Source organism: Alosa sapidissima, chromosome 20 (assembly GCF_018492685.1).
Source record: "Alosa sapidissima isolate fAloSap1 chromosome 20, fAloSap1.pri, whole genome shotgun sequence".
NCBI classification, from domain to species: domain Eukaryota; kingdom Metazoa; phylum Chordata; class Actinopteri; order Clupeiformes; family Clupeidae; genus Alosa; species Alosa sapidissima.
The window spans coordinates 1,288,901-1,301,536 of NC_055976.1; the positions used below are offsets into that span (position 1 = coordinate 1,288,901).

Genomic DNA, 12,636 nt, shown 5'->3' on the forward strand with positions numbered 1-12,636 from the left:
GGTCATCCAGCACCAAAGAATGTAATGTGTTCAGCACGGGCACATTATATCGGAAATAGCTCATCCATGGTGTATGCATGTCATTACTGCAAATTAACACGACAGTTCTGTTACTGACATTGAAAGCTTTATTTTTATTAACCTTATTCATATGAAATGAAATGATCAGAAATCTACTTCATTTTGTGAGCTTTTTAATATTACCAGATTACCATCGTATGTTACGTAGCATTAATAATAACATATATGGTGTTACCACAAGCATCAATAGACAGTGAGAGTATAAGTAGCATGTAACATGATTCAATTTGGGTATAGGAATAGTATGCTAGACACTGGTAGCTATTCTTTATTATTTTTTGGGAATATCGGGAAATGGCCGGGTTGAAGAGTGGCACAGGCACTGCAGCCAGTTTCTCCACAGCGCCCCTGACCAGTAGCTATTCTTATTTAACATAGGGAAGGTCACAGAGGAGGTGAAGATTGGGATTGGGATGTCAAGGAAAAAAAATGTCAAGGATAAAATGTCAAGGATCTAACTTAATTCAACTATGCTACAAACATGAAAATATTGTGTTTTGGAGTCTTGAGGCTTTTACCCACTTATTTCAATTAAAACAGTCACAATATATTCTTTATCCACAAGCAATATGTTCACAACTCTACTTTACTGCTGGCTTAGACCACTTGAAGGTATGTTGCTTTAAAATCTGTTCCAAGTACATTTTTTGCATTACATTTATAAATTCCAGAGTCCATCAGGCCTGGGTTTTGAATGACCAGGCTACCTTCCCCCGTCATATGAATTCCGCCTTGTGCTATGAAACGACTGTTGGGCACAAGTGTTGTGCGTCCGGGCAAAGTCCAAGAGATGTCAGGCTTGGGAATACCAATGGCAATGCAGTTTAGTGACACAGATGACCCCTTGTAAACTCTTATAACAGAAGGGGGTGCAGTTGTAATTTGGGGAGGGTATACCATGACTGTGACCGGGTAGGACAAGAAAGATGATCCATAAGTATTAGTAGCTTTGCATGTGTAAACTCCTCTGTCAAATGTGGCTGTGTCTTTAACCTGCAGTGTATTGTTTTCCAGAAATAATACTCTGCCAGTGATCTGTGGCTTGACCAGAGTTAGACCATTTGGAAGTGTCCAAGACACTGAGGCCTCTGGCCAACCTTCAACAGTACATGGCATGTTCAGGGTCTGCCCAAAAGTAATCTTTAAGGGACCTCCATTTCCTCGAATATAAGGTTTTTTTCCTGTTTGTAGTTCATATCGTTTCTCAGCTTGCCCTGCCACATTTTTTGCCAGGCAACGGTAAATGCCTTTATCAGTAGTCACAGGGCTGGTAATGTGAAGGATTCCACTCCCTATGACATGTGCAAACCTGTTTAGTCTCGTGCCTGGAATCAGCTGAGTATTGTTTGGCAGAATCCATACAAATATTGGTCTTGGCTTACCAGTTGCAATGCACTCTAAAGTTATAACACTACCATCTGACTTTATAGGATAAACTTCTATATTCGGATTAGAGAAGCTGGGCTTTTCAGCAAGTGTTTCTACTTTTAATGTGACTGTGAGACTAGCTTCTCCCAAGCTATTTTTTGCAACACACTTGAACTGACCTTCGTCAGACTTTCTAACTCCTCGCAACTCCAGGCTGCCATTCTTATGTACTTGAAACCTACCACCCTCATATGGCAGTGGCAAGGACAAGCCAGATGATGTTGTCCAGATAATGTGTGCCTCTGGCTTGCCTTCACTTTTACAGTCCATTAGAGTAGTTTGGTAAGACACTGCTGAAACATGTGTGCTGTGTGCACCCCTGTGTCCATTAATATATGGCTCCCTGTGTTCCACTTCCAGCTCTATGCTGTTAATGGCAGAATTCTGTGCAAAACAAGTGTACCTTCCTTCATCATTTAAAGTGACCTTTTGGATAATTAGTGTCCCATCTTTAAGAATTTGGTGACGGGTGGAAGTGGATGAAATCACATTTTTGCTAGGAGAAAGCCATGTCACTGGATTGGGAGGATTTCCATGAGATTTACATTTCATATGTGCCTGCTTCCCAAGTTCAGCCCACACAGAAACCTTGTTCTTGAAGGCAATCATGGGAGATTCCACTCTGACACTCACTTTCATCTCATCTTCCCCTAGTGCATTTTTAGCATAACATATATAGTCCCCCTCATCCTTTTTGCTAATCTGTTTCAGTAATAGTGTGCCATTGCTAAAGGTGACATAATGTGAATGGCTTCTGTTGTCATGTGACTGAAAGGCAGAGTTGGCAACTGTGCCATCTGGAAGGCTCCAGGATACCTCAGGGTTTGGTACACCAGAAGTTAAGCAGTCCATCTGGAGTTTTTTACCATGTATGACACTTCTCTGTGGGACTTGTGTGTTTTCGATCTTGGGAGCCTTCATGAAGACCTCTACTTGAAAGTATTGTATATCCTCACCATTTGACTTCTGAGAGATACACATGTAGGTGCCTGCAAGCTTTCCTGTCAGTTGTTGGATTCTTAGGGTTCCATTAGGGAAAGCAGTGATAAATCTTTCAGGGCTAGAAAAAGACAAGTAGTACCGATTATTTAAAATATATCTACAATATAATCCACAATAACAGAAAATGTAATATTTCATACATAAGTGCCACAGAGTCTGAATGGACTGATAAAGTGTCCCTTGAACAAACTGTTCAAAGCCAGGATATTGGAGCGTGGAGCAAACTCTTCATGGTTTTATTTCAGTAAGCCTATTCGCTGGTTTGATTTGCATTGAGCTCAATGAGCACCAAATCAGCTAATAGGCTAACTGAAATAAAACCACGCCAATCTCTAGGTATGGTGAAGGGTATGTGATGATGTGGGGCTATTTTAATTCCAAAGGCTAAGGGAACTTTATCAGGATGCATAGTATCCTGGATCCATGAAATAACTGGCCTTTAAAAATAAAAATCTGCCTTCCTCTATGGAATTTAACATAGGGGTGCCAATACTTACGACCCCTGTATTTTAAGGAAGAGCATTTATTTATTTATGATACATTATTCATTCACAAAGAAAATTGGTGTCCTTAAAGGTTGGATATTTCCTCATTTTTTACTTAAGGCATTAAGATCAATTTCCAAAAGATGATTTTATATTCCTCTTTTTAGTCAACTTTAGCAGATGTGCCATTCTGGAGGTTACTGTATATAGTATACACTACCGGTCAAAAGTTTGGGGTCACTTAGAAATTTCCATTCCACTCCATTTATACACAGAGCTGAGATAAGTTGCAGATTACATTATGTGCTTACGTAATTGCAAAAGAGTTCTCGACTGTTGTAGAAAAAAATGGCTGATCTTAAATGCAATATCTACATTGCCCATTAACAACAACCATTCATCCCATGTTCCAAAGGCACATTCTGTTTACTAATCTGATATCATTTTTAAAGGCTAACAAAACATTGGAAAACCCTTTTGCAATTATGTAATCACATAATGTAATCTGAAAACTGCTGCCCTGATTAAAAAACAATGCAACTGATCTCAGCTGGTATTCTGTCTATAATGGAGTGGAATGGTAATTTCTAAGCGACCCCAAACTTTTGACCAGTAGTGTGTATACATAGTGCTGCTTGAAAGTATGTAAACCCCTTGAACAGTTTGGAGTTTTACGTTGTTTTTATCGTGATTTTCTTATTTTATCACCAGTTTTTAAATAGGATCTGTCAGGTGTGAATATTTATCAAATGCATGGACTTGTTTAGAGGGAATTGTGTGAGAAGCCAAAAAATCATGCAACATGGAATTAATATATAAAGTAAGTGAACCCCCAGCTGTATTGGTAAAGTCAAGTAGGTAATCGATTAATGTAAAACATGAAATGTTGATTTTGTTAACAAACAACTGAACATTTTCACACATTGGACTTTTAAAGATGTCTAATTACAACATTGTTACATTAATTACCTGTAATGATGTGAGAGAAGTGTCTTGGATGGCAATCTCCAAATTGTTGCTGGATAAGAACAGTGCAAGTATATTTTTGAGCCATACATGGCAGAAACATTATGTTGTTGTTGCTGTTGCTTTTTTGGGAGGTATGAGTTCTGTTTTGTATCAAGCAGAAATAACCGCTTGACAGAGCCCACTGCATTGGTAGCTGTGCACTCATATTTTCCACCGTCGGTCACTGAGGCACTTTTGATGTAGAGTGTTCCGTTAGGAAAGACAAAGAAACGTTGCTTAAGCAGTTGAGTGGGTTTTAAGCTTGTCCCATCGGGAAGAATCCATTTAATGACTGGTTGGGGTCTCCCCATTGCTGTACAGTTCGCATAGATACTTGTTCCAATAGATATTGCCAGGCTTTCAATTGCTTCCTCATTGATGGTCGGCAGTGAAGATATAATATTGATGTTATAGGTAATTGTATCTTCCCCAGCTGCATTGCTGGCAATACATTTATAGTACCCTTGATTTGAAAGAATTACTGATGGAATGTTCAGTGTGCCGTTAGCAAAAAGTGAGCCTATTGCATTTGTTCCCACCTCTTGCAGTAAGGTCCTGTCAGGAAGAATCCAGGAAATGTGTGCTTTGGGTTTTCCCAGTGCAATGCAGTGCAGGTTAATTGACTTGCCTAGATACACAGAAAAATCTCTTGAGGGTGGATTTACAATTTTTGGAGTCTGAGCCACAACAAGTAGAGTGACCACACTATGGGCTGCACCAAATATATTTTGTGCTGAACACAGATACTGTCCTTCGTCCTCTGGCTGAAGACTTCTGACCACAAAAGTGCCATTTTGAAAAACTTCAAACTTTCCTAAACTTTCCTCATATTTTATACCTGCTTGAATTGTAGCACCTGCAAAGGAATAAACAAAATACTCATGTTAAACTGTAAGGAATACTGTAAGTAATATCACCCCAAATTGTGTTGTGCGATCATAACAGTTTCTACAAATCCCTGCTGAAGACACATCACAGTAGCACACATCTTTTCTGCTTTCACAATTAAATAAAGTGACAAAGTCAATGTGAAAAGGTTCAGCATGTTTGATGTGTTTTGTACTTTTGGCTTGTCACCATTTTAGGCCACCCCACAATTCAGAGGGATCAATCAGGGGGTATATTTCACACCCTGAGTGTACAAAGAAGGAACATTTTACCCTGTCACCCCTTAAGTATTCTGCCCACCCTCAAATGACCCATATGTTGTAATAATAATAATGATAAGATGATCCTCATGCTCACCTGTAGACACCCTCTTCCATGAAATCGTAGGTTTAGGATTACCAGTGGCCTGGCATGGAAGAGTCACATCTGTTTCAGGTGGAGCGGAAACCACAACTGTATTTATAGATACAATCTGTGGCTTCAATCCACTAGCTGTGGAGTATATAGTGTAAGTGGCGACTGGGGTAGGGGAAGGTGTTATAGGCTTGTAGGGATGGTCAACTTTAGGGGTCTGCTTAGATATGGGAGTGGGCATGATAATCTGTGGCTTTGGGGTGACAAGCTTCCCAAACTTCAAGAGAAGAGAGTTTAACTGTGACTGTCTGTATCGATTGCGGAGTCTGGAGAGCAGCAACAGGTCCTTGTCACTGGATGAAGATGAATGATGAGTTCGATGAGATGCAATGGTCCGGCCATTTACAGTGTTATGGATGGAAGTTGTGGGTCTTGGAGACCAGTTTACAATTTCTGGACGACTGGTCATAAAAGAGGTCCATTGTTGGAAGTTTCTAGATGGCTGCCGTGTCAAGCCAACAGTGTTCAGAGTTGTAGCAGATAAAGGCATAGTAATGGTGGTCTCATTTTTTCTTGGACAGAAAGTTGTTGATGTGGAAAGCAATGTATTTTCTTTGTGGTTATTTCTTTTGATATTTATGTTCTTACTATTTACATGTTCATTATTTGTATCATTTACATGTTTCCCTTTTGAATAAACATTATATTCATTTTTTGATATTAGACTTATGCTCTCATTTAAAAATGTTACATATTTAGTCGTATAATTAATAGCTGCATTTGTAGTGTGCACTCCATCTTTCGTGCGCTCATGAGATTGTAGGAGATTTGTAGTTGCTGGAGAATTTATATCCCCACTTCTAAATGGATATTTTTCAATATTCCTATCTGTAGGTGCTAAATTTATGTGATATCTGTCTTTTGTTTTACTCCAAGATGTTGCATTTATTGAGGTCTCAGTTGTTATGTTCTTATTAGAATCAGGAATATATCTGTTAGGGTGAATTCTTCGCAGTGGTGGTCTTCTGCGTCTTAAAGGTGGGGGTCTCCGTATTTGTGTTAAATTTGACTTTATGCTTAATCTGTTCCTCAACTTGATTTCAATCCTGTTCTCAGATTTTGACTGAAGTGTTGCTGTGTCATTGTTTCCTCCAGGAAACTCTGAATAACCTGTGTGATGGTTTTTAGTTTTCATAACTGTTGAACCTAGGTTTTGATTTTGATTTGATTCATGTTCAAGAGCTGTGCTATTAATTTTATCTATTGTATATGTGTTGGTGGTAATTACACTAGTGACATTTGTTTGTGATGTCATTGTTGTTGTCTGGGTATTTGGTGGCAGTGATGGACCTTTAGCATTGACTTTTTCCACTTTCTTTGCCCTATACGTGGAGCCCATCTCTTGTACAATTTTGTTCACCTTCCTGGAGCTGTGCTTCCCTCGGTTTCCCTTCCCACCTCTGGAAATCCCAGGCCATCTTTCTTTCCCAAAGGTTTTTTGTTGTTTTGGAAATTGATACTCTGTCTCTTCATAACCTGATCCCTCATGTTCAGTCTTAGTTTCAGACAGAGGAGATTCATTTTCATTTATGCTGACTTGTTCTCTCTTTCCCATTCTTTCACCTGTGACAACAAGAAGATGTGAAAGCATATCAACTCCATAGAGATTTACTGCCAAGCAGCTATATACTCCAGTATCATCATGGCTGACATTTTTTAGAACTAGGGTATTATTCTGAAGCATAGACACTCTCCCCTTGGGCTGTGAGGTTGTAAGGATCTTGGAATTAGGGAGATACCAGCTGGTTTCACTCGGATGAGGTGATGACACTGAACAGTCGAGTGTAAGCACACCCCCACTGTCCAAAGAAATCCTCTTGCCATTTAGATCACTTTGCTTTGGCTGTTCTCTGACAGCTAGCCGGAAGGACGCTGTATCCACATCCATTTCAGTCTTGACTAAGCAGTGATAAAGACCAGAATCCGAGACAGTCGTATTCTTAATATGTAATTTATTGTCCTCAGTTACGATATTTTCTGAATCAACATTTTCAAGCAGCATCAAGTCAGGGAGCATCCATTCCACGTGTTGCTGTCCTGAGCTGTGTACATTACACTCAAAAGTCACATTAGATCCCTGAACGACTGACTTGATTTGTGTTGCTATTCCTCGTTGTATCACAGCCCAGGATGACATAACTTTGTCATATGTTTCTTTGTGACTTGTGAGGAATGTGCTGAAGTTTAAAACAAGCTTTTTTGTTGTGGTTTTGCGTCGGTTAAGCTGGAGTGTAATTCTTGGTTGTAACAGCCATGAGGGTTCAGCCATTATGTGTCCTTTAAGGTCTGTGAAATATGAAGAATCCTCATCAACTGCTTGGGAATACTGAAAAACAATCTTGGAAGTGTTCTCATGTTTTGCACCTCGTTCTAATAAAGCAGGACTCTCATAGTAATATGCAATAAGCCTCCACATGTTGTGCAGCTCATCCCTGTCAATGTCACACTCCAGGTGGCTCATCAATGTCACATTCACTATGATTTCAGAGTTCTTGAGGGTCTCCCATATCACTGATGTGCTCTCTGATGGTCGACTTACTTCACAGGCGACATGTGCTACATTCCCATGACTGTCTGACAATGTAAATGTAAGATGGCCCAGTGGTGGCTCAAGATCTTTGATATATGGAAGGTCTGGCTCAGTACCCTCCCAGTGGCTTATCTCTCCAGTTTTCAATGGGGAATCTATGGAGGGACGTTTGCAATCAAGCTGTTCAGATTTTAGCTGGAAGACTTGGCTGTTGTTCAGGAGTTGTGGTGAGACACATGTGGCACAATTTACACCGTCACCAGAATCCTTCTTGCAATGAATTACACCTGTGAAGGCAGAAAACATCAAAAGAGACAATCTGTCAGATGATTTGATTTACTTTAGATATAGAAGGATTTTATAGATAGAATACCTTGAAATATGCTTCCTACAGTAATGTTATGAGTGTAGAATTCTCACTGTATTGTTGTAATTATAATTACAGGGTTTCTTTTATAAGTGACAATTATGGCAAGTCATTACAGCATTTATTCTGATCTACTTCATATCTAGCACCAGTGGTGCCAGAACGAGTTTCGGAATGCAGGGGCTAGATGAAAATGAAAATGCTATCGTAGGCTAGCATAAAAAAATAACATAATTCGGGCACCCAAATGCAAAAATTTCCCACAGTTTGAGACAGAAATGGAAAGACTAAAGGCAATTACTTTTCAAAGGGGTAGGCTAAGTCACCCAGGAGGGAAAAAAATATAATTACCACATATAACTTTTGGCATATTCTACAACAGCTATAGACCACCAATCAGTCCCTCCAGAAATTTGCGTTGTTGCGATTGCATCAATTAACACAATTTCAACTAATCCCCGCAAATTCTGGGCGACCTTTAAATTTTGTTCAAACACCACAAATTTGACCAATCACGATCAATATACCCTCATTCCGGCATAATCAAGGAACGTAGGAACGTCCCATGGGGGCAGCAGCACAATGATTTCATGCAGCACCTGAAAATAGTCCCCGTACGCTAACTTCCAGCAACAAGGTTGAGCTGCAGCAGATGAATTGGTTAGTGACTGGATTATTACATCTGAATGAGAGTATAGTATTCCATGTCAAATCAGCCTAGAAAATCGCCAGGTTTCCTTTTCTGTTAGTCTAATTACACTTTCTAACTTGAGAAGAGACGTTTTAAAGAAGCTTTATGCAGGTCTGGTTATTCCTTCGCTGTTTCTGGGTTTTCGCCTGATTTGGGCTCGCATTTTTCACGACAGAAAGTTGCATATTCGTTTTTTCCGCGGAGAAGCACTAGGGGGAGATAAAGCACCCACCAAACGACCCAAAAAGTGTTGTAGAACCATCAGAACGACTCTCAACCTGCATAATTAAGGTCATTTTTGCTAAAATTGTTGCATAGGGCTTCTTTAAATAGGAAAACTACCGGAAATCTTAGTCACTTTTAAGCGTGATGCTAGCAGGCAAGATGCTAATGGTCTAATCCGATTCAATGATATATGCTAGGATGGAGCTAAAAGTGGTCGCCAGACTCAGAGAACGGCTGGACTTGGATGAACTTGAGAAAGGTAAAAATCAATTGTTTCACTCAAGGGGGGGGGGGGGGGGGAATGAGTGTAATTCCCCAAATGGTGGAATATCCTTTTAATTGTAATAATCCTGCAAACGTAATACTTTTCCACCAACATAATAACTGTTGCCTACTGCCAACGTAATAAACCAATTTCCCACCAACGTTTGCAAGAAGTTATAACGTTGGTGGGAAGGTTAAAAAAGTTATTACATTTACTTACCACCAATGTAATAAATGACTGATTTAGTGAAAATAATATCTGCTTTATCAGTTGTAATGGTATGGTTGTCAACAATTGTCACCATCTAAACCAATCTCATGACCATAAAGCTTTGTACCCCCTAGGGCTGGGAGATTTTTTTCGATTAACTCGAACTTGACGTTTAGTCTGCTTTCTCTGTAACTTCCATCACATATGCTCCCCTTGGGCTTCAATAGTTCAGAGTGGGCTCAGCCCTCCCCCGCTTTCCTTACAGACACACAGACAACATGGCAGTTAACAGGGAAGAGCTTGTTCCAAAGGAAGGCACAGTTTCATCCGTTGTTTTCGGTGTCAGGCGCAGAACAAATAACACCACATTGCAAAGTGTGTTTAAAAGCTGTTGCTACCAAAGGTAGCAGCACGACAAATTTACACCAGCATCTTAAACAGAGGCATGCAGCCGAGTGGGAGGTCTGTTCCTCTCAACAAAGAATACGATTTTAAATATATGTTTTTTTTATTTATATTGCATCTTTGCAGTAAAATGATTCTAAATCTACAGTATCTGTTGCTTGCCTGTTCTCAGGGAAGGAGACTCCAGGGGCCTATTGCACAAAACTAGGATAAGGGATTAAGCTGGGATATCTTGGTTATCCTGGCTCAATTTATCCGTGATCCAGTTGCACAAAAGCGGGATAGGGGGCAGCAGGATATGTTATGGTATAAGTTACCATGGCGATTTATTCTGTGGAGCTAGCCTGCTCCAGACCAGGCTAAATTCCAGGAGTTTCTTCCAGTAGCAGCAACTGGAATCCATGCATTTCCACTGAATTATTTTTGGAATCTGATCCCTTATCATACCTGTTCATTCTTACTCGTCGCTCGACTTATCGTGACTAAATTCAAGATGACTGCAAACGCTAAACTTCGTGAAGATACTGTCTGTATAAATCGTCTTGTAAGTAAACTACCAGTGCTTTTTCAAAGTTCTCAATGTCTCGTTTTAAATGTCAGGGCCCTCGGAAGTCTACCAATGAAGTGTGGAGATACATTGAGCCTCGTAAATGGGTGTAAAACAGTGATTTATTTGCATGGCTAGCCCGATGCCGAAGCACCACTATTGAAAAAGCTGTTGATAGCATCGGCTAACTAGCGCCAGATTTTGGAGTGCAGGGGACAAGCCGAGATGGGCTATGAGACATACGCTCACACTCGGTATCATGTTTCAATACACTTTAGGTCAATATCACACCGGAATTCTCCTTTAAGCCTGTACGCTCTTGTTTTGGATTCATTGAGCGCAGCTCAGTAACTTATCCCGGATGTCTTAATTCTGCTTTTGTGCAATAGGCCCCTGGTGGCCATTCTGTGTATTGTTTTCTGTCATGTGCTTTGTGTTTACCTGCCTGTCACCTGTCTTTGTCTCCGCCCCATCTCCTTATTTGGTCTGTGTTTCCTGTCTTGTTAGTTTTCCCTCCGTTTCTGCCTCCTCACCTGTTCCCTGTTATTGTCTCGTTGGTTTCGTCCAGTCCTCTGTCTTTCTGTTAATTGGTATGTGTATTTCTACCCTCCTGTTTCTCTGTTCCTTGTTGGATTGTCTTTCTGGTCACTCTGTTGTAGTCCTGTCTGTTGGTGAGGTTTTGTCGTAAAATAAAGTGTGGTTTTCTTAATTCTGCCTGGAGGAGTCTTGCACTTGGGTCCGCCTGCATAACCCTGACAGTACAAGCTGACCAAGATGGACCCAGCAGACCCCGAACCACCCTGGGAGGAACCTCAACAGATTGGCTACATTTTCGAGAAGCTAAACGCAGTCCTCCATGGCAGCACGTCGTTGATCGAGCTGATTGAGAGGAATCTCTCCTCAAAATCTTGGCTGGCGGCACTTCCAGCGGCACCCAAGTTGCTGGCACAGACTGCCAACTTTAGGAGGAGCCTGCAGGCACTCCTAGTTACATCCAGTGAGGTTGCTAGCCCCAGCCAGATCCTGCCCCCACATCCACTGGCTTAGGGCCAGAGTGCCAGGGCCTTAGGGTGGGACAGGTGGGCCTCCATCCAGCTGATCCCACTCCAGATCTTCAGCCTGCTCAGGTGCAGTTCTCTCTGCACTCAGAGCATACCTGTCAACACTCCCGTTTTTCCCGGGTTCTCCCGTATTTCAAGGTCATCTCCCAGCACTCTCCCATTTTGTCATTTCTCCCGGAAAACTCCCGTAATTTGCATAGCCATCAAACTTCATTTTAAAATTATTGATCCATTCATTTTTTCTGTTAGTCTGACATCTCCCAGGTTGTCAGACTGTGTATGAACTACACCCTACACATACACAATCACTTACTTTCAATTTCAACCGTTTTGTCATAGGCTAAAACCTGGCAACCCAAATAAGGAAGCGGGTGCCGACTGCGCAGCCTGATTCTCGCAAGCGGGCTAGTTGAATAGCCTACTCCAGAACTAGCTGAATTTAATTGATTAACACATCACATAAACTGTTAAGTGTTGTTGATACACAATTGACAACTTGTGTCCTCGGAACCGAATCCGACAGCAATCAGCTTTGGAGTTTTGGAAGTAGGCCTAGGCTGCAGGTAGGCAGCAGCTGGTGGATACATTCTGGCATGCATAGGCTTTCGGTAAGGTAAAAGCAACGACCGAAATGCAGTGTTGAAACATGTTAAATATGCAAACACTGACCCTCCCCAGAAAAAAATATTCTCCCATTTTTGGAAAGCTAAATGTTGACAGGTATCACTCAGGGGTCTCGCAGGAGTCCCAGTTCTGCGTAACTAGGTTTGCCCTCAGGCCTCCCTCCCGAAGGTGACGTGGTGCCAACCCGGTCATCTGGCCATGCCTCCTGTGCCCAGCCCAGGGGTGTCGAGTCCGCTGCTCCTGTGCCCGCAGCCCAGCCACCCGACGCCACGCCTGCAGCCCAGCCACCCGAGGCCACGCCTCCCTCTGACTTTCCAGCTCCGCCTCCACCCGAGCCAGCTCCGCCTCCGCCCGAGCCCTTCTCTGTCCCTGTCTCTCCTGAGTTGTCTGTCCCAGTCACCGTCC

General features: G+C 41.6%; 1 protein-coding gene across 1 annotated transcript in view; it reads right to left on the reverse strand.

The window, feature by feature from the left end:
* Positions 1-177: 177 nt before the first annotated feature.
* si:ch211-159i8.4 (matrix-remodeling-associated protein 5) overlaps positions 178-12,636 on the reverse strand; it is a 38,477-nt gene continuing 26,018 nt past the window's right edge. The window contains exons 5-7 of the mRNA XM_042073503.1: positions 5,250-8,123; positions 3,966-4,860; positions 178-2,569 (exon numbers count right to left, since the gene is read on the reverse strand). Coding sequence (XP_041929437.1) covers positions 679-2,569; positions 3,966-4,860; positions 5,250-8,123 — 5,660 coding nt within the window. The 3' untranslated portion in view covers positions 178-678. The remainder of the gene's footprint in view (positions 2,570-3,965; positions 4,861-5,249; positions 8,124-12,636) is intronic.